Below are 27,038 nucleotides of genomic sequence, written 5' to 3' on the forward strand. Positions count from 1 at the left end.
AGTTGAAGAAGTTATCTGAAGACGAATGTGAGAGTTTTGTATGCAATAAGACTTGAAAAATATATATATAACACGTATATGAAGAATCCGTGTGTATTTTCTGTCCAAATTAATGGTGTTATAACATGTTAAATAATTTTATATTTTTAAGAAATAAATTCAAAACAAAATTAAATTTACAAGAAATAATTTCAAATAAGATAATGTATGAGATATTTTAAACTCAATCAAATGTATAAGGTATAAGGAGTATATATTTATTACAAAAATAAATAAACACTATATTGTATGGATGAAATATTCTTTTGAAACGTAGTCATTAATGCTAATTGTATACGAATATTAATTGTAATTAAGACGGTTCAATATTTGGTCTGAATCGAATATCTGACCGAATTTATATTTATCGAATTCGAATAAACCGAATTCAAATTATATTTTCGGTTTTCGAATTGAATTCTAAACCGATTCGAATTAAAATACGATTTTCAGTTTGGTTTTCGAATTTAGGTTTCAACTCGAAAATCAAACCGAAAACCGAATTCAATTTTTATTATATATATTATATAATTTATTATATATTATATATTAAATTATTATGGGTCTCCAACTAGATCCCTAATATCCAGCTCAATAATTCAATAAATCCATAATCCCTCATTCATTTTTCCATTTTTTTAGTCGTTCACCCATTTGTGGTCCTTCCAATTACCCACATCATCTCTAAATTTAAGAATATCTGAAATTTTCACATATCTAGCTATTTCACTAGTAATATCACCACTGTTATAACACCTCTCCACCACCATATATTGTCGTCGTTAACATTGTTTTACTTGCATCGTTCAATTGTCGAATATTGACGGTGAGTCATTAAGCTTAGTTTGTGTGATTTATATTTTTTTATAATTTAAATAGATAAGATTTCTTTAACAATTTATTTATTTTGTTAACTCTTTTAAGAATTTTTTTTTATGAATATGTGATGTTCAATATATGGTCTAAATCGAATATTCGACCGAATTCGAATTTAGTTAAATCGGTTCGATTTTCAAATTTGCTTAAAAAAATAAAAATTTCGAAGAATCCGAACCAAAAACTCGAATAACCTGAAAACCGAACCGATAACCCCTAATTGTAATAATTTATATTTTAATTATATATTTTTTTTGAAAAAATAGTATATTATTTATCTAATTCATTTAAAATAATGATTTTATTATTTATAACAATTTAGAAAATAAAATAATTTATTGTTAATTTGTATCTTTTATATTTATTTATATTTAAAAAATAATTATTATAAATAAATATAAAGAATATAATCAAAATAAATTAAGTAAAGGTAAAATAATAATAATAAAAATTAAATATGAAATAAAATTTCATGTTTTTTAATACCAAATAATTATTATTTACAATTTTACTTTGTTAATTTAAAAAAAAAAATGATAGTAATGAAAAAATTCATTCCCAAAATACCTAGTTAGAATCAAACAAGAAGACTTGTATTTTTTTTTTCTAAACTAAAGACTTTTTTTGTTCCCACCATTTCTCAATCTTCTTTCTTGACTTCCTTGTAATAGTATCTCTCTGATCATCCGATCAACGTTTTACGTCGCAGCAGAGGTGTACTGAGTCGAAGAAGAAGAAGAAGAAGAAGAAGAAGAAAGAAGAATGTGTGGGATATTCGCCTATCTCAATTACAATCTCAACAGGGAGAGGCGTTACATCCTCGAAGTCCTCTTCAATGGCTTGAGACGTTTGGAGTATAGAGGATATGACTCCGCCGGAATTTCCATTGATTGCTCCTCATCCGTTTCAAATGTTCCTTCTCCTTCTCCTCACTCTCCACCTCCACTTCTCTTTCGCCAAGAAGGCAACATCGAATCGCTTGTTAAATCCGTTTACCAAGGTAAATTTGATTCCCCTGATCCTACATTCTCCAACTCATATTTTCTAGATAAAGTTTTCTCCATGATTTTGTGTGTTATATACTGTTGGGTCATAAGAAAGAAAGAAAGAAAGAAACGTATTCAATTGATAAGATGAATTCAAGTTACTGTAAGAATGCTGTTTTTGGTTTAGGAATTCAAAATTTGTTTGACACTCATCAAAGCTTTGAGTATTTTTTTTTTTTTTTTTTTTACTTCAGAAGTGGATGCTACAAAATTAAATCTGGAGGAGACATTCTCAGTTCATGCTGGCATAGCCCACACAAGGTGGGCAACACATGGTGAACCGGCTCCAAGGAACAGTCATCCACAAAGCTCTGGTCCGGAAAATGAGTTCTTGGTTGTTCACAATGGAGTAATTACTAATTATGAGGTTTCTTATCGATTCTATACTGTATTTTTTTTAATGCTTCTTATTTCTTTCTTTTTTGCCTTTAAGTTATCATCTGTCACTTAGAATATGTCCATTGGTGTACTTTTTGGGTGATCTTTCAGGTGTTGAAGGAGACACTAGTGCGGCATGGGTTTACCTTTGATTCTGAAACAGACACAGAAGTGATTCCAAAACTTGCAAAATTTATTTTTGATAAAGCGAATGAAGAAGGTAATTATTTCCTTTGAAATTGTGTGTTAAATAGGTTTAGTTGTCCGAATATGGTTCTTTACCACACGACTGGTATGACAATTGCTTTATGTGTTTTGTGGTCCATGCCTTAATATGTATGTCTCTTTCCCTAGGACACAGTTGTTTTTCTATTTCAAGATGGTAGTTGTTTCGACAAGTGCATGATGGCTCATTAACACATTAACTTAAAGACCTGACATTTTTCAGCTTCTAAATCACCTTCCTTTTGGTCTGAACAATTGCAGGTGATCAAACTGTGGCATTCAGTCAAGTTGTGCTTGAGGTTATGCGGCATCTTGAAGGGGCCTATGCTCTTATTTTCAAAAGTAGACACTATCCAAATGAGTTGATTGCTTGTAAACGTGGTAGCCCATTGCTTCTTGGTGTAAAAGTAAGCTACACGTGTTTATTAGTTTAGCCCAGAAAATTGTCATTTTGTACATATCAATAGTAGAAGATGGTTTCAACTCATAATTTTTGCTACATTCAAAGAAGGAGAATAGCTCATTTTGTTTTTTCAACTTGCATCAAAAGCTCGTTTTACTTAATCAACATGATGTATGCTCATCTCGCTTCTAAAATTTTAAAAATGTCTCTAATTACTTTCCTCCGTCAGTTTTTGGTTAACTCCGTTAGGTTCATAAATCATCTATATACAATTACTGCAGCTCCTTGATCTCAATTCTTGGGTAAAATACTTGTTTTTCTTCTAAAATGCAAATGATGACATTAATAGAGTTAACCAAAAAATGACTACTGGAAGTAATTTGAGCCATTTTATTAATTGCGGAAGCAAAATGAGCTTTTGATGCAAGTTGAAGACTAAATATGAACTTATTTCCTACAAAGAATTATTTACTAGATGTGTCATGTGTGGGAGGTTATTGAGGAGAGGCATCTAGAGGTGAAGTGAAGAAATTTTGTGAGGGGGCATAAAAAAAAACTAAATACTCCCATATTTTGTTGTTAGTTTAGACTTTTCATTAAACTTTAGGTAGGTCTCTGTTGTGTAATTATAAAACAGAATGTCCTTAGAAGAGTAAAATCCAAGTTGTATGCGAAGTTGGTGGAAATATTCATCTTCGCAATGTTTTCTTGGCCATCTTTCTAATTAAAAATAATTTTTTTTAATGATTCAATTCACTCAAAAAATTGAAAGTGAGAATATTTCCAAGACATCAAACACAATGAGATTTTGTGAGTTTATTACTAAGTTCTTGTAAATGTATAAATTAGTCATAAAATGCAAAGGTTGAACACTATGATTTTCTTTAACTTTTCTTAGTTTGGTCCTCTAGATTACCATATCAGTGGTTACATTGTCAGCTATACAATAATAGTTTAAGCCTATTTCTTGTATGCTTTCGAAGTTATTTGCTATTCTGGAGTGATAGTTTGATTGATTTATCTTTTCATTTCAAATTTTATTTGTTGCTGGCACAGGAATTTTCTCCTGAAACAAGCAATGGAGCAATATTTGGTGATCTTAAGTTCCCAATGAAGGATGAAAAACCCAAAGAACTCTTTTTATCCAGTGATGTTCATGCTGTAGTTGAACACACAAAGAAGGTTTTGATGATTGAGGATGGGGAAGTCGTTCACCTTAAGGTTTGTTTCTATACATCACCATTTTTCTATTTTAATTTCCATTGCATCTTGTATTTCAAATGTATTGTTAGATATTCAAGATGTTCATGTCATTGGCAGTCCATAGTGGCAATCCCCCTCTTATCTTTCGAAGTAATCCTAGCTGGTCTAGAAACGGGCCTTTGTAGATGACCACTGAAGATAATTTTGGATTCTCCTCAAATGCTACCCAATTGGTCAATGGAATGGACATGGATAACAAAAAAACCCATGAGAAAGTTGCCAAGAATCCCCCTCTTATCTATTAAAAGAGGGAGTAGAGCTTCGTCCTTCAACATAAAATTTTCCCCTAAGATTTAACTGCAAACTTGTAATGAGAAATGGGAAGTCCAAATGAAGCAAGGTGGAGAAAAGTCTTCTACTGGAGGAGATGAGAGTTCCTCTCTCCCCATCTCTCATGGTCGAGAGATCAGAAGAATGGCAGCCATGTTATAATATTAGTGTTTATTTGATAGTTATATGCAGTTAAAAGTAGTTTAGGGTAGTTCTGTTAGTAAGTATAAGTGGTTATATACTTCCCTAGGATGTTATCCATTTAGGAGGTGGAATTGTTATTGAATACTGTTAGAGTTTGTTTCTGGTCTCTTTCTCTAGAACACACATCATGCGGGTTTGTCCCCTTTTAGTCAAGTTTAAGGGCTAAATTGTACTCAATCTGATTGACTTAATTAAATAAAATGTGTTTTCAGACAAAACAATTCAAGGACTTTCCTAATTTTTCCCTCATCTTCGACATCTCTGTTGTCCTAATATTATTTTCCTAGCAACTGTTTGTTTTCTTAAACTCTAATATGTGTGTTGGTTCATGACAGAGCCATAGTTCTATCTTTTTTTTGAGAAGAGGATGAACCTTTTATTAAAGTAAAGAAAATTAACTAATGGAGTGGATGGACTAAGCAATGTCTTTACAGTATTTGAATGCCCATAAGTTTTTTTTCCCAACAAATCTCAAACTAGAGAGACCACGACAACCATGGAGACCACCGGAGGTAATGAAGGAAGAATAAGGTGCCGGCCCTAAAAATTAGGGAAAATGATTCTCGCGGGAGAGGGAGTTTTTTCTCATCTTCCAGATAGAGAAAGTTTTATGTCTTTGTTTTTAATGTCCATAAGTTGCCTCTAATGAAATTGGAATGGACCCATCAAATTCAAATGCAGTCTTTTTATTGTGCAATGGCCAAAAATGTTGATCAACATCAGCTTGTTATATTCCTCTCAAAAGATACCAATGACACCTTCTTCCTTTAGTTTGAACACCTTTTCCCATTTGACTTTGCTTTCGCCTCTGCCTTTCTTTCCTATATAAAGTTTCTCATGGGCTGGTCCAAAGCCTTATCACCTTGTCTGAGTAGCAGAAATTTATCACAACTGTAGTTTGAATTCGATGGAGAGTGTTGATAGCCAATTGAACTCTACCTGTATAAGAAAGAAAATTTGTAGCTCAACTTTCAAATCTATTATTGACTTTCTCAATAAGCAAGCTAAAATGCAAAAAGTGGAGCTTCCCTGAGATGAGAGGAATGCCAAGTTAGCTTGTAAGAAGGGTTCCTTATTTTAACGAGTTCACAAAGTAATGTCTTTTCTCTGTTTTAATACCTTTCAAAAAAGACTTGCCTTTACAGAGAGTCATGCAATGTTAATAAACATTTCTAGGGCTTTTTCATTGTCATAAAAGACACTTCATTAACCCTAGCAAGAAGAAATAAAAATGAATCTTTTATGATGCGTATCTTTTCTCATTTTTGGTGGATCATCTCTCTTATAGACTTCAATCTCTCTTTTTTCTTAAAGGGTGCAACCATTTTATTAATCCAACATTTATGTGTGAGGAAAACTAAAAATGTGGTGACAAAAAACTGAACAAAAAGCATACCGTAATACGTTATTATGACATGAATTGTCATCAATTATGAATCAAAACACAAGAAAATAAAACTTATAGTGCAAAAGACAACAATACGATAAAAACTCAAACGACATCACTCTAGATATCAAAAGGGATCAGAGCATCCCCATACAAGTTATTTCAGATTTGTATCTGAAAGAAACAAATTATTTCAGATTTGTATCTGAAATAATTTTCTTATGTGTTAAGTAATAATTCTCTTACGGATCCATCCATTTTCTTTCCATCATAATTCACTCCGCTGCGTAATTTGAAAGTTTCAATCTTAGCTATTGACTTCCTTTTTCAAGATTCCCTTTTATAAGTTGCAATCTTATCTTGTATCTTTTGCAATTCATCTTTGTTTGATTATGTGCAACTTGATCTTTACAGACCTATTGTTAATTACTTTATGTGTGATTGTTGCCTCAGGATGGTGGTGTTTCCATCCTTAAATTTGATACTGATAAAGGAAAACTTAGTGGAGGTCTCGCCAGGCCTGCTTCTGTACAACGTGCATTATCTGTTCTCCAGATGGAGGTTGAACAAATAAATAAAGGAAATTATGAGCATTATATGCAAAAAGAAATTCACCAACAACCAGAATCTCTTACAACAACAATGCGTGGGAGGCTTATACGTGGAGGCTCATGCAAGGATAAAACTGTTCTTTTGGGTGGGTTGAAGGAGCACCTGAGAACTATCCGCCGCAGCAGACGTATTGTGTTTATTGGTTGTGGCACAAGCTATAATGCTGCTTTAGCTTCTAGACCCATAATGGAAGAGCTTTCTGGTGAGAAGTTGTACACTTGGTTTCTCATAGAATCATCTGGGTAACTGTTTTCATTATCAGTTTTTTTGTGTCGGTTTCCAGAAATTCTTAGTTGGCAACAAAACGAGTTTGTCTTTGGTGCTTTCTCCATTTTTTTTTTACAATTTTCATTTATTTCTAGAATTTGTTGTGACTACAAAAAGTAGTATTTATGCATTGTTAATTATCTGAATTGTTATTCGGGTCTTTCCTACTTTCTGTTTCAATTTTTTAATTTCGCACATGCATAAATTTGGTAGCATCCACATTATAAAATTGATTAGTTTTCATGTAGATTCACTCTTTAGTTATATTAGAGCAATTACTTCACTTGAGATCAATTAATATCTATCTTATATATCTTTTTTTTTTTGCATTTATTTCTTAAGTTATTATAAATTGAAGTATAACTTAGCAACCCTATTTTCTATTTCTCTTTTTGAGGAGAAAAAGAAATACAAAAACTTGGTCTCAGAAAATAAGAATTTAGATTGTTGGTCATATCAATCATTTTGAATGAGATTTTTATATCTTTGATTGTTGTGAACAGGGATTCCTGTTTCAATGGAGATTGCCAGTGATCTGTTGGACAGGCAGGGGCCTATCTACAGAGAAGATACGGCAGTTTTTGTTAGTCAATCAGGTGAAACTGCAGATACCTTAAATGCATTACAATATGCACTAGAAAATGGAGCACTGTGTGTTGGCATTACAAATACTGTTGGTAGTGCTATTGCCAGAACTACACACTGTGGCATTCATATCAATGCAGGTGCTGAGATTGGTGTTGCAAGTACCAAGGTAATGACACTTCATAAGAGTGTTTTGTGACCACTCCATGACCCCAACTTCAATCAATGTGTTTTGAGTGAGAATCAAACTTTAGACCTACCTTTTAAGTTCAAACTCTTACCACCTTAATAACCTTGGTTCGGTGAAAATTATTCTATTCTAAAAAAGACTTGCATATGGTGAAGACAAAATATTCTTGTTCTTTTATTACTATTGCTTTTTTAATTCGCCAATATGTAATGCATGCCCATGAACTCTGTAAATGCGTAAGGTGTTCTTTATGTTTTGGGGATGTTCAAGTTTGTAATATCCCCTTTTCCTGTATTTCTACTTGTAACTTTTTATTTTGGCCTTCCTAATATATGTTTGTGGCAAATATGTTTCTTCTTTCTATTGTACTATATAGAGAGCTTTTAGTGTATTATTTATTTTCCTTGTTTGGCAGGCATATACTAGTCAAATAGTTGTGATGGTTATGATGGCACTTGCAATTGGAAGTGACACAATTTCAAATCAAGCAAGAAGAGAAGCTATAATAGACGGCCTATTTGAATTTCCAAGTAGGTTTCATTCCTTGACAGCACTTCACCCAGGAGAGCTTGTTTCTGCTTCTTTAATGTTTTGACTGTTGTTTCGGGTATCATTTCGTTACGTTACAGATAAAGTTAGAGAAGTACTGAAGCTTGACCAGGAAATGAAGGAGCTTGCGAAGTTATTAATTGCTGAGCAGTCTCTTCTTATGTTTGGAAGAGGTTACAACTATGCAACCGCTCTTGAAGGCGCCTTAAAAGTGAAGGAAGTCGCACTAATGCACAGTGAAGGAATTCTTGCTGGAGAAATGAAACATGGTCCTCTAGCTCTGGTTGATGAAAACCTTCCCATTATTGTTATTGCCACCCATGATGCTTGCTTCAGGTCAGTTCTTTGCTAAGTTTGGATTGAATGTTTGAAACTGCGAGTGTTGTATTTATATTCTGATGTATCGGAGATGTACACAGTAAGCAACAGTCAGTTATTCAACAACTCCATGCTCGGAAAGGTCGGCTGATAGTGATGTGTTCAAAAGGGGATGCAGCCTCTGTATGTTTAGGTGGTTCGAGTAGAGTGATCGAAGTTCCTCAAGTTGAGGATTGCCTGCAGCCTGTAATCAATATAGTCCCACTTCAGGTTCTTTTCTTTATCTTTTAAAGAAGCTGATAAGTCTGGTTAATAGTTGTTGTTTACTTAAGTTGGGTTGAGCTGAACTTATGTTTATTCTTACTGTTTTTTCTTCTACTGGTAATTAGTATTCTCATGTGCTTTTCTTTGTTTGTAGCTTTTGGCGTATCATCTGACTGTCCTGCGGGGCTACAATGTAGATCAACCCCGAAATCTTGCAAAGAGTGTGACAACGGAATGATAATATCTTAGGTGAAGTATTCTTGCTCGCTCCCTTGTCTTTCTCTCGAAACTTTTCACTAGATTTTCTGAATCCCCACTAGCAGACCATATTCTTTCTAGTTTTTGACCCCACATTCAATGTATATTTATATATAAGCTTGCGGACATGAGTTCTTGCGCTTTACCATATGCCTTTACCATTTGAAAATTAAGTATTAAAATAAAGAATTTTAAGTGCTAAATGAGTTAAGTATCTAAAATGTTGAATAAATCAAATGAAAGTATCTACATTTTACGTTATTGGTATGGAAGTTGATTTGATGAAATGTTGAACGGTTGTCGGGAATGTACTTACAAACTATTCTATCATTGATCCTTGTGATCAGGGTAAAATAAAATTATCAATATTATAGGAATATTGAAAATACCGTACCGCAATATATCGAAAATATTAATCATTTGTGTATACTGAAAAAATGTACGGTACCGATATCGAAATTATTTGTAAGGTAAATATATGAGATATTCAAAATTTAGGTATATCGGGATATACCGAAATACCGAAATAATATTTATAAATTAAAATATATATATATATATATAATATATAATATATAATATATAATACTTATAAGAAAATAAATAAATATAATATTAATTTAATTATAAAAATATTATTTTTGAAAATTAAATCAAAATATAATTATATTATAATATTATTCGATATGTAACTTTTAGACATTTTATTTTGCAAGATATAAAATAATTTTGTTTGATTTTTTTTTCATAATAAAACTAATGGAATCCAATAGGTTATTAAGTTCATTTCAAATAAAAAACATCAATTCCATTTTAATCTAACTTGAAAATTATACTTATATAACTAAATTTAATTCTTAACATTGACTAATTTATAAGATTGTTATATTTTTAAAAAAATATTTTATTTTATGATAAATATCTTTAATTTTTAATTTGTGTAACGTTGATGTAGTAACCATATTAAATTTTTTTTGTTTAAGTTAATATAATTTTTTGGTATCAAATGTATAAGTTGAAATTAAGGTATACCGAAATCAAGGTAAAGTAATGTATGAATTTTTCTATACCGAAATTTTCGGTAAGGTATAAAGTATGAATAAAAAATTAAGTTATACCGTACCGATCCACACCTACTTGTGAGGATGAAAGTTGATTAATTTTGAGAATTAAAGTTATTGTTTTACTGCTCTTAATAGATTACCAAGTTAAATCATTCTAATTTATCGAATTAAGTTGTTTTTGATAGCTGAATTTGAAATGAATATAAATAATTAAGTGAAATATTTATTATCAAATTAACCTAATTAATCATTTCTAATTGATAAGTTGGGTTATAAAATACAGTCAAGTTTTTCATTTTTACTTGACCTGCACAACTATTGAGAGTGCCAACTTTTGATCAAAAGTTCCACAGTTTTGATGAGCCATGGAATTAGAAAATGAAATTGGTGGTCTTAGATTTCCATATGGTCTTTCATTTTTAAAATACAGCCATGTTTTTCATTTTTATATCACCTGCACAACTATTGAGAGTGCCAACTTTTGATGCCATGGAATTAGAAGATGAAATTCCATATGATAAGAATGGTTTTTTAAGATACCAAAAATTAATTGGGTCATTACCCAACTAATTTTTGGTATTTTAAAGAACCTCGGTATTGTTCTTCACTTGATCAAATTACTACATTTATTCAACACTTCAACTGTATTTGTTCAATGAGAACACTTTATTTTGCATTCAAAGAAAAGAAAAAATGAATATTTTGATCAAATATATTCAATGCTTGGGCAAATTGATAAATATCTTACTGAAAACTGACATTCTCATTAACAAATAAATTTGGAAACACACAATCTTTCTTTATGTACAATAAACTCTACCAAACCAGCAACAATCAAAAAGTAAAACAAGAGATTAATTTCACCAAGATTATAAGACCCATGTAAAAACAAACACTAGCTCTTCTAAAATTAACCTATAATTATATATGAGAAAGACAAGACAACTGAGTTTGCTTCAAGTGCTTAAATTTAATAAACCTTAATTAAGGCATAGTACAAATTACAGCATTACAGGAGGAAACAATAAGTCTAGGTTGAATTGTCTGGAATGATCTACCAAACTAGATTATTCTCCTTTTCCACCAACATATAATTGATGCACATGGGAACTTGCAGATTCTGCATGTTCTTATTTATGTATGAATCATATTGAAGTGAAACCTGGAAAGCTGCTGCGGAATTGTGGATATAACTGGCCCATATCTCTGTATCCAAGTAGTGAATGAACTAGTTTTAGTATCAAGGCAGCAATTAACTGCTATAAATATGAAGTGTTGTAGTTCAAATTGATCTAGTCACAAATTTAGTACAGTCCAAAATTGAGATATCAATGGTTTTCGTATGCACATTTGTTATCTGGATTATGATCAAGAAAAAAAAATCTACATTTGTTATTTTTCAAAAAATCACAAGCATCATGATTAAGAAAAGAATCTCTACCCCATTTGGAAACATTTAAAAGAAACAACTAATAAATTATTCAATTTGTCTCTTACTAAGTTTCGTTTCCAAACATAATCACATTAAGATAAGTTTCTGGATCCAAAACTTTTGATCCAACAATAATACATATACTTGATCTACAAAAAAATCACACTTGATCTACAAAAAAATCTTTACCAAACGAAAACAAAATAACTTTTAGTTTGAACTTTGGCATTGTTCAATGGGATTGTGATTATGACAGATATTGTTACAAAATAGCAGTTTCCAAATAGGCTCAATAATGTACCTGAACATTGTCATAGAGCTCAAACAGGGGAACAGCCAGCAGTTTCAAATTCTTAGGTACGGCAAAGTAATCTCTTTCAGACAAATGAACAATGAAAAGCTTCTTGCATTCCTACAGAAAGAAATCTCAACACAATCAACTAAAATAATGCAAAAGACATATTAGACAGAGTGGAAGGATAGGAGATAATACTCCCCCACCTTTGGCTTTGTTATATGAGGAGGGCAGTATGGGTACATCACAGTTTCAAAATTTGGCCTCCACCAAATAGCCACACATTCTCCAATCTGTATTTTGAACCCATATCATCTCAAAGGTATATCCATAAGAAACTGGATATGTATCATGTATGAACTCCTTCATAAATTAGCATCTTAGGATTTTTGCCACATGAAGAATACAATATGAATATGAAATGATTAAGTCAATTCTGAAACACAAATAGAGTGAATCAACTGGTAAATGCCTCAAGGTCAGGGTGATCTCGGAATAGCATCAACAATTTTCTAAGTTGTTTTGGTACATCCCATCACCTTACCACAGTTTAAGACCAAGGTTCTAAAAATATATTTCTTTAAGAACCCCACCTGCATTCTCTCTACTTCTTTTTTTTAAATTATTTTAACAAGTACAAAGAAGGAATAATTCATCCACACTAACGAAAACAGATTCTGTCATGACTAGGCCTTGTTTGTTGTGGGTTATTTATATTAAATCCAAATAATCTAACACCGGAGCACCTCATCAATTCTTCTGTAAAATCATTGAGATCGTAATTTAAAATAGCAAACTACTATTATGTTTATTCATTATAACATATTTAAAAATCAAATACTAAAGGCATTTTGGTCATTTGACCCATATAATTCATTTATTTTTCATCAAACAAGACCTAGGTGGATACAAATAGCTGAAGTAGCATAGGATAAAATTCCAGATGAAGGAAGAAACCTGCCAATTTGGCTGCAGTGAGGGAGAATTAGCACCAATTTTACTTGACAACTTTCTTTTCAAGCCTTCAATTTCTACATTAACAAGAGCAAATATAGATATGAGTAATAATTAACAATCACGAGAAAAAAGAGAGCATCGTAGGATCGTACCATTCTCTCCAGGCTTGAGGCGTCCACCAGGCAGCTTACAGAAGGTGTTACCAATTTGCAATAGAAGTATGTGAGGATGGTTATGTTCCTGAACCTGCACATACATATATATATCAATCTGTAGTGTATGATTTCTCTATATAGATATATTAAGAAACTTCAATTTCTTTCTCACAAAAGAAGCGGATATAGAAGATGACTGAAGAACGAACCAGAAGTATAGCTTCAACGCTGGTCCTCATGCCTTCTTTCATGTAGCTGAGAATCATTAAAAAAGATTGCATGTTATAAAGTTGATACCTTTGGTTCAGCTATATATTTATATATCCTAAAATGCCTCTCAATGACCATCATTTAAATATATTCATACTAAAAAAATATGATGATTACTAGGAAAAAATGATTACTAAACTGTACTAATAAGAATATTGGATAAACATTATTCATCTCTTTTTTATGAGAAAATTATTATTTATCTTATTCTTAGCACTAATCTACTACTTTGTTTTTGTTACAAGAATGAACCTATTTCTTATCACATTTTATGACCCAGAAAAATCACATTTTTTTGTCGTGATTGTGACAAAATATCAATTTCTAAATAGGCTCAATAGATAATTTTATATCTTCTCAATGATTACACTGCAATATCTTATTAGGCAGAATTGCTAACATTGTCTACAGTTCCATTATGAATCTATCACATTCAGAAGATAAGAACTTGCACCACCATCTCACTTTTCAATACATCATTTGATGAATTTTAGTACCAATTATATTTGAATTGAAGAAATAATATCTTGAATTCTGGATAAAGATAAATTATAATGTGCTAATGTAAACATGTACTATTTGCAATTAATTTATTTAATTAGTCCAAGCCTAATTACAATATCACAAAGTATTTGTACTACACTCGGTCTTGGCTAATTAGAGAGGAAACTGTATTTTGTCTGCCAAAAAAGGATGGAAATAAAATAACTCCTTAATTTTGTATGCGAACCTTGAATTTTGAAATGTATCACATACATAGGTGTATAAATTGGAGCCCTCCATTAAGTTGTTATTACTCACCCCATTAAACCATTTATCTCAGCTTACATTAGAATGCATATGGGACCACTTGTGCTCAAGCTTTGTTATGCCTTTCTCTCCACAACTTCACCATCATTTCCATCTAAGCCCCGTGTAACAAGATAAGAAAACAAGTTAAACCTTCCTTTCCTCTACTTCTAATGTTTCAAAAGGAAAAATATATAATTAAAAAAAACCTAGTTATTTGTATGCTTCTTTTTCATTTATAGCCATTATGTAGCCTCAATAAATCCATCGACATTTGATCTCCCTTATTTTCTCGCCATGAAGGTAAAATCTTCCCATCCCCATGCTCCTCATCCCTCCACTGCCATTCTAATGGCCCCACCCACACTTATTATTTGTGTTTATGTATTTGGATACATTTCCATTATGTATCTGGATCAGTTTGTTTGGAAACTAAATTTAGTGAGAGATCAATTAAGAAATATAAATTTGTATCTTGATACAGAAACAATAAGGTTTTTCCAAATGGAACCATTGTTGTCATCCTTGCCCATGTCCACAGAGTTTTCCTCTTTGTGGTTCTGATTGGGGCTTGGTTCATCTCTACATATCCTATTTCGAAGAGGAATCTCAACTTCTGAAGCTTGTAGATCTACCCCCACCATGGGACATTGATGGGGAATCTCAAAATCTTAAAGGAAGATTTTGACATAGTCACCTCTAAGGTTTGCAACCTCACACAGCTTCAAGGACTATTTAATCTCTCATTGCACCAAGATAATCTTCCTCTAAAGATATTATGTAAAAATATTTCTTTGAAGTATTCTAAATAAACATTTCAGAAATAACTGTGCAATCTAATTAATCCGATTTCAGATCAAAGTAATCTTTGGATCGTAAACATATTGTAGACACACAAATACATAATTTATGAATTGATGCATCAGATAACCTATATAACGAACTAAATTAAGTAAATTGAGATTATCTAAAGATGTTAGAAAGGACAAAAAGAGAAATGGCTGAAATTATCCTGCTTGAAAATGCAAAGTAAATGAAATTGAACTGCAGATTCCGGTTGGTAGAGAAACGAAGGAGTAGGGGTTTAAGGGTAGAAGTAATTGGAGTAAAAAGGTTAAAATGTTAACATACTTGACCTTCATACGAGCAAGACGATCGGCGACTGAAGTGTCTTTCTCTATCTTCGGTTCTTTCGTCCCGAAGGTGTAGTTCGAGAGAGGGTACGTGTTGAAAATCGGCGATGTCAGCATCTTACCCCGCCTTCACACACTCTCTTTCTCTCTCTCTCAATCTCTCTCAATCTCTCTCAATCTCTCTCAATCTCTCTCAATCTCTCCCTGGTTCGCTCCTCGGCAGCTGCTGTGCGTCTCCCCTCTACCTTCCGGTTTGTCAAAAAGAAATACTTTTTTTTTTTTATTAATTGGAAGTAGAGTATTGCAAGAAAATTAACATTTAAAATATAAGAAAAAATGGAATATTGAACTTTTCATTGTTAGGCTTTGTTCGGTTGTGAGTTTTTTAAAAAACCAAGAGAGAGAAAATTTGGATGATAAGTTATGATTTTGAGAAAGTAATAATTATTTTTGATTAAAAGACTTAAAGGATATTGATATTTATAAATAAAATAAAAAATAATAATTTAAAATAAAGAGTATTTTTGTATTTTGATTAATGGTATGAGTGATGTGATTGGAAAATAAATTTTGTGTGGGTTTTTAAATAACCCGAAGGGAACTAGGCCTTAAACATAAATGGAATTAGTTTGATAATAGGGAAATAATAATAATAGTAAAGTAGTTAACTAAATCATTGAAAGGTATATTAAGTTATTAACTCTTATATCCATTAATTAATATATATAATTTAATGACTTAATGGTCATTTGTGACTCCAACTTTTGTAAATGTAGTTGAATTTTGATTCCTTTCATCATTTTAGTTATTTAATTTTTTTTTACAAACAAATAAATATTAATTTTTTTAATTTAATATAATAGCTTATTTTTTAAATAATTTATCACTAATACAAACAACATTTCTCTATTTTTTTTACTTTAATATATTTTGGCACGTTACATATTTTTAAGACATTTACACTATTTGGCACTTTTGAATGTGTATATGTCTAAAAAATATACTTAACTTAGAACAAAAATATGTTCAAATTGGTAAACCTTACACAATGTTATATCGTTACGAAGTTATTTGAAAAATAAATACAAAATTTATCTTTATTTTAAATTTATCAAATCTTTAGTTACATTATACATAGTTTTAGTCCTTCAAACCAACTTTAACCAATTATAATGCCTAAATCTCTAAAACAATATTCAATTTTAAAAATGACGTCTAAAACGTATCTAATATCATTTAATTTAAAAACGCGACAAATTATTTAGAAAAACGAAAATAATACATTAAAATAAGATAACACGTTTTTGTTAATTTGTAAAAAGTCTCACATGATTAATTTTGATATTTCGAGTCTCATATATCATAATTCAAAATTCAAATTTCATTCGATGAAAACTATATAGATTCGATTCTCAAGTAATAGTTGGTTCATAATTTAATTAAATAAATATATAAATATATAAGGTTGATTGTGAATGAGATGCATCATAGTTATAATTCACAAAAACAAATAAAATTCCACACTGAGTTTATATTCTGTGGGCGAATTGAATTTATCTAAAAGAAAAACCAATTTTTAGATAATTACAAAAATACTACGATTTATAAGGATTAAATCCGAATAAAAAAATTATATATATTTAATAATTAATATTTAACGTATAAATTAATTTTAAATAATTAATAAAAGTTGAGTACAAAATATTAATTTAATGATAATTTTAAACAAAATTTATAATCAAATAAAGGTGTAAAACTTAATTTTATAAAATATAATAATTGTTTAATTTTTTTTAATTATCAAATAAATGTCAAAATAATAACTAAAAAGTATAATCTTTTAATAAATAAATACAATTGAATTATTTAACAAATATTAATATAATAATTAATAATTACTCAAATCATTTAATATTGCCACTCTCATAAAATAAATTAAACTCTCAAGTCAAATTTAAGAGATACCAATAAAATCATTCAAATCAAACTTAATTCATTCAAATTGAATTGGACAAATATGATTGTTTTTAGGAAAACAGTTAATACTACATTACAAATCTCAAAAGTGGAATGGTCAATAATCAAAGTTAGACAAACCCTAGCTATGATTAGAGGTTTACAATAAAAAAAACCTTAAAGTGACTTATTAGTAGCTTTCGCAAAAACAAACAAAAAAAAAAATTACAAATGAAAAGAATACAATAAAAAATAGATCATAACTACCCCAATCAGGGTGTTTATTTCTATATAAACCTATTGCTTCATAAGACTTTTTTCCCATTCCATTTCTCCTTTCTCTTGCGATGTAAGGAGATCGAATTAAAGAAGATGAGACTTACTTATTTCCCATTGTGTAATATTTCTTTGTACGAATATGTGCTAATCTGATAAAATAGTTCTTTTTTCAGAATTTCAAGGTTCTTATCTTTGTTGTCATCTACTTCAATTTCAGGATTCTTGTATTTGTTTTCTTCAACATTAGCTTTGGTGTTCTCTACATCATCTTTGGTATTCTCTACTTCAACTTGATTAGTTTAAGTATCTTCCTCTATTACAACTTGACTTGTTTGAGAATCAACTCATTCTTCTTCCTCAACCTTTGTTTCAATACAACTTTTATCCTCTTCTTAACCAAAGTCTCATTTATCCTATTTTCTTCAATCACATTGCTTTCTTCCTTTTAAGAGTCCTCATTGGATTCAACTTCTTGCTCTTCCTCCATATTTTACTCTTTGTTGTTTGACTCCTATGTTTTATTTTCCTGCAATTTTTCTTCCTGGTCTCTTAGTACTCTCTACTCTTCTTTTTTAGCTTGTGCACATTTTGTACTAACATGTTAGAAAATATTACAGAATGAACACCTGTGTGGCCTCCACTCATAAGTAATTCTATTAGGATCGACTTCAACAATAGAAGGGCAGTTGAATATTGTTGAGCTAATTTTTACTTTCAATGTGATTTTAATCTTGTTAGAGATTAAAATATGTTTTTATTCTTCGACAAATCTTCGCAAGCTCTTAAACAAATTCAAGTGTGGAAACGCTTGCTAGATTTGAAGCGACAAATTAAGGACTAGAGATGCAGTAAGGAAATAACACAAGAGTTTTATGGATGTTTAGAGATAAAACTCATACGTCACCCCTTCTTCTGTTTCCAGAAGGATTCCACTAGAAGACTTTGGTTTGTATAGCGTCTACCCAAACCCAGGATTTAACAACTGCCTATTCTGATCTCGTAGCTATCACTCTATTTAATAGACAACGTTCTGTTCAACTTACAACACTGAGTATACTCTCAAATAATACAGTGAATCCTGGACACGAACTGTCTTCTATGTAGAGGAAATGAAGAAACCATAGATCACCTATTCGGGAGCTGTTGTATTGCTTTAGAGCTTTGGGACAGATTCTATAAAAGCCTGGAGCTGATCAGTTTCCCGAGCGAATGGAATGAAATCAAAGATGCAACACTACTCAAAGCCAAGAGAAATAGATTTGCAACAAGCGTGTTCAAGTGCGGCTTTGGAGCAGTGGTGTATAACATTTGGCAAGAACGGAATGCAAGGGTATATGACAGAACCCACAGGAGCGTTGAAGAGTTATGGAAATATATTGTATCGGATTGTAGTGCCCTCGCGGGAACATGAACAAGAATTCCAAGCACGGAGCAGAACTGGAATATCTGTAGGAACTGGAATTTACCGTTTTTTAAACTCACTAGAATTGAAAGCATTGTAATTAGATAATTCATTTACGTTTTTAGCTTTTTAGCTTTTACTCAGAATGTTACGATTTTAAAATCATTCTAGGCCTATCTAGAATGATCTCTTAAACTCGTGGTTTTTTTCCCATTTTTAGGAATTTTTAATGAAATGACGCTAAGTCGTTTTTCCAAAAAAAAAACTCTCAGCTTAGCGTACATAATGCACTTATGAAAGACGAGCTAGAGAGAGAGAGTAGATTGATCGAGAATTCAAAGGCTTGTTCTTTGTATGTGTTTTTGTTCAAAGATTTTTGTAACTTGTTCGAAGATCCAAAAGTTTTGAGAGCGTTCGCCGTTGTACTCTGGAGCTCTTTTATATTGAAGTGCAGCAACGGTCGAATATGACTTTTGGATACGTGAATTGACCAGAAAGATTAGTCGTACTGAGAATCCAGATATTCAGGGATCCACCGTTCAGAAATTCAGGGATCTGCCGTTCCTAAATTCAAGGATTCGATGTTGTACTTTGAAGTCCTTTTATATTGAGATATAACATTAGTCGAATCTCGTTTGTAGATACGTGTCGACTTTTTGAAGGTTGAACGTGGTAGTCTACTGTTAACGCAACTTTAGACTGCTATTGATGTAAGCCTACTGCCAACGCTTCTTCAACTCTACTGTTTGAAACAAGTCGTTTGCAAGCGCTTCTTCAATTTTGTTGTTTGAAGTAAGACGTCTACTCACGCTTCCTCAGGTCTACTGTTGAAGTGAGACGTCTGCCCGCGCTTTCTTAGCTCTTCTGTTGAAGTGAGACGTTTGCTTGCGCTCCTTAACTCTGCTGTTAAAGTGAGACGTCTGCTCGCGCTTCCTCAACTCTATTGTTGAAGTGAGACGTCCGCTCGCGCTTCCTGCACATAACACATTTGCACAACTTAGTTTTATTCATTTATCAGCGCATCATCAAAACTATGTCGTATTGATTTAATTATCCTAAGTTCATTTTAATCAATTAAATAGTTTTTCTTAATTCAACTTAATTTAATGAATTCCTATTTAATCTTAATTAAATAGTTTTTCCCTTTTTATTTAATTAACTTAATCTAACAATTTCCCCCTTTTTGATGATGTTAGGCCATCTCCAACCGGACACCAAAACGCATACGCATTCCCATTTTTGCTCCAACCGGCCACCATACGCATATCCAAAATGAGAATTTACTCTCTCTCTAAACAAAAAAACCCATATATGCGTAGTTACTGTTCATTTCCCAAATTTTTTTTTATAAATTTTCAAATAAGCCCTTGAAATATATACACTCTTTAATTTAAATATTAAACTTGTTTATATGAATTATTTGAAACATTTCATTTGCTCTATAATTAAATATTAAATTTTATTATACTTAAATTTTATTTAATTTATTTTTTATTTTATTATATATTTTTATGTTATATTCTATAACTTAGATTTTAGTATAATATGTTTATTTATTTAAATATATTATTAAATTATATGTTAAGTATGAATTATTGATATATAATTAATTTTATTTTAATTTTATTAAAAATAAAAAAAGATTAGGGTTAAATATGTAAAGTTAATAAATATATAGATAATATTAATAAGGTTAAAAAGTTAGTGTAAGAAAAGAATATTCTAAGAATATTCTTTTAAGTTTGAAAATGAGTTTTTGGGTTGGAGATGAATTACTGTTTGAAGTGACATTTACTGCATTTTGGGTTTAGGAATGGGTTTTTGGGTTGGAGATGGTCTTAAAAGATCAGGGAATAAAAGGTAAATTAACTATTTATATATGAACAAAAAATATACAATCATATACAAAATATCCAAAAATATCTTCCCTTTAGTCGAAGAGGAGTCTTTCCCAGCCTCCTCTTCCTCCGGATCCTCCTCATCCTCCTCGACCAGGCTTTCCCCTATCTGATCTTCCCCCTTGACTGCTACCTAGTGGATTGCTTCTTGGCTGACTACTGCTTTCCCCTTTTTAACAGAAGCATCAACATCTTTAGAATGTTATATTGTTGTGTTTTTTAGGTGATTTGTTACCTCGACAAGCTGAAAGCCGAGAGTATCTATTTTAGCAAATAGTTCAACGTGTTGATCGCAATTGTTTTTGAGCAGTATGAACTTCATCCTGGTCATCGACTCCCTCATGATCGACACCTCAATGGAACTCTTCGACACTTGGCTAAGGATTTGTTCCTGTACCACATCTGTCGAGGTCGAAGCCTTTGCGGAAGTAGCCAACTACTCCTTTATGGATTTCAGTTCGCTGAAGTTAGCGACGACACTCTGTTGTAGAGGCGCAATGACATCTTGCATTAAACTGCGAAGGTCCACCGTCCCACGAGATGAATCCTCTTAAGAGTGAGGAGCTGACTATTCGAGATGGGAACTAGCTTGAAGAATGCAAAGAGGGGAGGCATGCATACTTACTTCAAGGACAAACGACTCTAGATCTTTGGAGGAAATGGATGCTCGAGAATTGGGCACTTGAATTATTACTCGAGATTCGTCGTCGTCCCCTTAAATCTCTACACAAAGGTCTTTTAAAAATCCAGTCACTTTTTTAGAGTGAATGGATGCAGCCGGGAGCGATTGCTGCTTGAATGCGGAAGGATTTAGTTGTTTGGATGGAGAAGGGAGCTTCTCAGATACCGGACTGGATTCCGGATCAGAGCCAAAAGAAATCTCCACATCTCCCTTAGAAAGCTCATTCTCTGGAGTAGGGGAGGAAAAAACTTAAGAAAGCTCCTTCTCTGGAGCAGGAGATGAAAGCTGCTCAGGAGCTTGAGATACCTGCTGCTGCTCAGGAGCTTGAAGAGACGCCTGCTCTTTAACCAAAGGTAACTACTGCTACTCAGCAGCAGGGATAGATGGCTGCTCTGCAGTAGGGAGAGGCTGCTTCTTAGCAGGAGGAGACAACAACTTTTTGATAAAGAACAATTGTTCTTTAGCATCCGGACAGTTCAACACTGCCCAAGACTTACTCCTTTGTTGCTCAGCCATTCTGGAGGACTCAATGCCATGAATGAAAGATAAGGCGGTTGAACTATAGGAATCCATGAATTTCTGCACACGAATGTTTACTCTAGCATCCACCCAAGTCGTTCTCTCCAAAGGGTCGTAGTTTACCTCCCTTTGACGAAGGATAGGGAGCAAAACACCCCCTCTTGCGACTGCCGCAACCAGCTCTCTCCTCTTGAGAGCCTCTTGAATATCCAAGGTGCAGGTCCAAGATAAGACATATTTCTCCAAACTAAATAGAGCCTTGCACTGCTGAATTAGATTGGCACATTAGAGGACTTAATGGAATTGTTTGTGGAGCCTTATGCTGCTCCATTTATCGAAGAGTCTAAGCCTCTCTGAGGTAGTCGTCTTAACCTCCTCTAGGATGAGATCGATGGACTCCTTCACAATAGATAGAGGCCTAGGAATATAGGCCATATGATCTTTTCCCTTTCCTGCAACTTCGGTAGGCTGAACAGCAGGGACATGCTCTCTAAAGACAATTCCTCTCGCAACTTGCACACTCCTTGCAATTGCCGCTGGAGATACGCCTGAGATAAGGACAACAACCTTCAGAGCTGCTACTTTTGATAGATGGGCAGTAAGGCCAGCAACTGTCTGCACAACGGGGGTTTCAGCAACCTGACTAGTATTCACAATAGTAGGATATGCAGTTTCAACAATCTCAATAGTAGGCACAATGGCTGGCTCCACAGCAGGAGAGGCAACAACGTCGCCCGCAAGCCTTCCATCAATAACATCACCAACTGACACAACATTTGGTGTAACAAACGATCCCTCAGTAGGAACCATAACATGCACTACGACCAGAAAAGATTTAGATGCTACTTGAGGAGGCACCTTAGTAGTAGGGGATTCCTCCAGTCTCGCCTTCTTTGATTTGGAGGCAACCTTAGTAGTTTCTCCGATAGAGTCACACTTCTAACTATTGGAGCTCACTGCCGATTCGTGAATCACTAGTTTTCTTCTCTTTACTGGAGCAGGGCGATGAGAGATAGAGGATCGTTTCAACATGGTGGTCGAATTCTCAGTCGACTGTTGAAAGGAGGATGCAAGACTGGTGTCCTTGACCCCTTTCATTCTGAAGTAATAGTTACTGAACATTTGGCTAGTCATAACTCTATTGAAGTGGATGTTCACTCCATTTCCCACATTCACCTTGAGATGCTCAAACAACTTGTTGAGCTGTGAAACATAGCTGGTTTGCTGCTTCTTCGGCGACATCAACATAGCCACCAGGGTGTTGAAAATGACAGACGACTAGTTGATGGCTATTCCCTTGGTTATAACCACTATTATCTCAAATCGTTCCTGGGTTTAAGCATCGAAGGAACATAACTTAGCCTGGAGAAATTTGGAGACTAGGTTGTTGAGAAGGCATAACTCAGGTTTTAGAAATTTCTTCTTCCCGTGAGTTTCAACGGGAAAGGAGATGTCTAAAAAGACCGCCTGTATTTCCGTAATGTCCTCGGCCAAAATCTGGTCTAACGTCGTAAGCCCCTCCAACGGAAGCTCAAAGAACTGGGTGAAAACCTCTTCAGAAATGGAGACCTTCGCTCCTTTCACAGTTGCTTGGATATCTTCGCCGACTATCCTCGTAGTTGAGAAGAAATCACAAACCTCCTGTTCGTGAATAGTGAACGGACCCCCGAGAAACTTCTTTAGGCCGGAAGCTTATAGGGTTTTGAACATTGCGACCATTGCCGGCATCGTCAATGAGTAGACGGACTCAAAGTCTACTTGCATCATATTTTGGGCGAGGAAGCCATATTAGATTTAGGGTTTTAGAAGAAGAAGAAGATTTAGGGTTCAAACCGCAGAGAATCGTAGGAGATTTCTAAAGAGTAGATAACGATTTGGGGATTCAAATCTCAAAAAGGGGATAATGAATCGTCTGAAACGTGTCTAGTACTCTTTATAGAGTATAACCGACACATGTCATTAATTAAATAACTAAGCATTAATTAAATGATTATGCGTGTATTACTTAATTAACTATGCGTGTGAGTCACATTTTAGGACATGACAGACACGTGTATTAATGTTATTCTTTTTTAAAAATATTTATGAAATATGATATAATAAAATAAAATAAATATTTATTTTAAACGACCTAATTCAAAATAAATGGAGGGAAAATATTTATTTCAAAAGTGTGACCGTTCACTATCATATGAGGAATTAAACGATAACGTATTGATAAGATTAAGACAACTGTTCCACTCGGCTTAAGACGAGTCGTCTAATGAACAATTGGAAAGCCGACTGATCGCGCTATCCGCTAACCTTATATTTTAGTGTAATATAACTACTCTACTTAAGGCGTCTATTGACGCTTAACAACAACCGTATCGACATCAGACTTTGCCTAACAGCTGAGTGTCATTATTAGACTAAAATTCCAAGTGGTTTAAGCTGAGTCTCATCTGATGTACAATGTCATCAGCCGACTGCTCTATCAGCACGAATGGAGACATCCGTCTTAACACGTCTGGTTTATTATTTGTCTCACAAATCCCCCTTAAATTTATGCATAAAACTTAATTTAAATCTAAAAGACCTAAAATATTTCTAAAGTAAGAAAATTTAGTCTCGTGGAGTGGCTTCGTAAGATGTCTGTCACTTACTGATTCGTTGGCACATATTCCAACCGAATGTGCTTTTACGCCACATGATCCTGGATGAAGTGATGCTGGATTTCGATATGCTTCGTTCTTGAGTGCAACACCGGATTGTAAGTGATCGCGATAACACTGGTGTTGTCACAAAAGATCGACGACTCTTCCGCCTCAATGCCATAATCTCTCAGATGCTGTTGAATCCACAATAATTAAGCACAGCAACTGCCTGCAGTTAGGTATTCTGTCTTTGCTGTAGACGTGACGATAAACGTTTACTTCTTGCTAAACTAAGAGATCAGACGATCACCAAGGAGATGACACGTTCCACTAGTGCTCTTCCGATCAATTTTACAACCTGCATAGTCTGCATTAGAGTAACTAATTAAGTTAAAACTGGAATCCTTCGGATACCACAGTCCAACACATTGAGTTCTCTTTAAATATTTCAAAATACGTTTAGCAGCTACGTAATGAGAATGTTTAGGATTAGCCTGAAAACGCTCACACACGTTAACGATAAACAAGATGTTTGGCTGGTTGGCTGTTAGATAAAGTAGGGAGCCAATTATTCCTTTGTAGGATGTGATGTCGACATTTTGGCCATCTTCATCTTTATCTAACTTGCTAGATGAGTTCATGGGTGTTGAGGTAGATGGACAACTCTCCATGCCAAATTTCTTCAGCAACTCCTTGGTATACTTAGCTTGATTGATGAAAGTACTAGCTTCAAGTTGACGAACTTGAAGACCAAGGAAGAACGTCTGCTCACCCATCAAATTCATCTCAAACTTATCATTCATCAATTTAGAAAACTTCTCACATGATTTGAGGTTAGTTGACCCAACTATGATATCATCCATATAAATTTGAACAAGTAAGATATGTGAATCTTTAACAAATCTAAAAAGTATTTTTATCTACTGTGACTACAATAAAATCATGCTCAAATAAGAATTTAGTCAAAGTATCATACCAAGCTCCAGGAGCTTGCTTAAGACCATATAAAGATTTATCTAATTTAAAAACATGATTAGGCCAAGTCTGATCTTAAAAACCAGGCGCGGCTACTCAACATAAACATCTTCATTAAGTATACCATTTAGAAAAACTCTTTTAACATACATTTGATATACTTTAAAAAATTTAAAAGCTGCATAAACTAGAAAAGTTCTAATAGCTTCAAGTCTAGATACAGGGGTAAATGACTTCTCAAAGTCAATTCCTTCTTCCTGTCTATAACCTTGAGTTACTAGTTTAGCTTTATTTCTCACAACTAAGCCATCTTCACTTAGTTTATTTCTAAAAACCCATCTAGTTCTAATCATAGATTGATCATCTGGTCTTGGAATTAGATGCCAAACTTTGTTTCTTTTAAATTGATTTAATTCTTCTTGCATAGTATTGATCCAATCTGAATCAAGCAATGCTTCATCAATTTTCTTAGGTTCAGTTTGAGAAATAAAAGCAGAGTTTACAAATTCATTCATTAGTTAATTTCTAGTCCTAAGAGTGCATTAGGATTACCTATTATTAGTTCAGGTGGGTGATTTTTGTTCCATCTAAAGTCGGTCCTAGAGGGTCAATTGTCTGATCAGCTTAGTAACATCCGAACTATTAGTAGCCTGCTGACTTTCAGTTTGGCTGTCAGGTTGAACTACAACTGGTTCAACTAACTAATTAGATGGATCAACTGGATGATCAAACATGCTGTTTCTATTGACCTAAAATTTATCGTCACTATTAGATTGAAGATTAACAGCTTCCAACCTGTTAGCCACTTCGATGATTTCTTTCGAATTACTTTCAATAGATTCATCAAAAACAATATGGGTAGATTCTTCAACAATTATAGTTTGTTTATTAAACACTCTATAAGCTTTGCTAACTGAAAAATAACCTAACATTATGCCAGCATCTGTTTTGGCATCAAAAGCAGTCAAATGAGTTTTTTTATTGTTATGAATAAAACATTTACAGACAAAGATTTTAAATATGAAATTTTAGGAACTTTTCCATAGAAAATCTCGTAAGGTATTCTATTAAAACGTTTATTAATCATTGATCTGTTTTAAGTATATAGCATGCTGTTTTAATAGCTTCTGCCCATAATTTTTGAGACACACCGGAATCAACTATATTGACCTAGCAACTTTCTTCAGTATTCTGTTCCTTCTTTCAATAATATCGTTTTGCTGTGGAGTTCTGACATTAGAAAACTCGTGTCTAATACCAGATTCCTCAAGGAAGGAAGACACATTTCTTTTTGTGAATTTTATTACCTTATCACTTCTAATCTTTATAACACTTAAAGATTTTTTTTATTTTGTAGTCTTTTAATGATTTTGACCAAATTTTCAGTAGTTTGATCTTTATAAGCTAGAAATATTACCCCAAGTAAATCTAGAAAAATCATCAATTATGATAAGGGTATATC

General features: G+C 33.0%; 2 protein-coding genes across 2 annotated transcripts; one reads left to right on the forward strand and one right to left on the reverse strand.

Moving 5' to 3' along the window:
- The first annotated feature begins 1,563 nt into the window (after window positions 1-1,563).
- On the forward strand, window positions 1,564-9,258 carry LOC124938644 (glutamine--fructose-6-phosphate aminotransferase [isomerizing] 1-like). The gene is made up of 11 exons (XM_047479122.1): window positions 1,564-1,915; window positions 2,156-2,328; window positions 2,451-2,559; window positions 2,826-2,971; window positions 4,024-4,188; window positions 6,545-6,905; window positions 7,474-7,724; window positions 8,161-8,275; window positions 8,375-8,630; window positions 8,714-8,882; window positions 9,031-9,258. Exons 1-11 carry the CDS (start codon window positions 1,678-1,680, stop codon window positions 9,112-9,114), a joined length of 2,067 nt encoding a protein of 688 aa, XP_047335078.1. The 5' UTR covers window positions 1,564-1,677; the 3' UTR covers window positions 9,115-9,258.
- A 1,682-nt stretch (window positions 9,259-10,940) lies between these two features.
- Window positions 10,941-15,481, reverse strand: LOC124940365 (pre-mRNA cleavage factor Im 25 kDa subunit 2). Its single transcript, XM_047480877.1, has 7 exons — window positions 15,228-15,481; window positions 13,247-13,292; window positions 13,035-13,128; window positions 12,883-12,956; window positions 12,132-12,218; window positions 11,932-12,042; window positions 10,941-11,404 (listed from the first exon to the last, which is right to left on the reverse strand). The coding sequence occupies exons 1-7, from the start codon at window positions 15,344-15,346 to the stop codon at window positions 11,333-11,335; spliced, it is 603 nt and encodes a 200-aa protein (XP_047336833.1). The 5' UTR covers window positions 15,347-15,481; the 3' UTR covers window positions 10,941-11,332.
- Window positions 15,482-27,038: the final 11,557 nt, after the last annotated feature.

Source organism: Impatiens glandulifera, chromosome 5, assembly GCF_907164915.1.
Source record: "Impatiens glandulifera chromosome 5, dImpGla2.1, whole genome shotgun sequence".
Taxonomy (NCBI): Eukaryota; Viridiplantae; Streptophyta; class Magnoliopsida; order Ericales; family Balsaminaceae; genus Impatiens; species Impatiens glandulifera.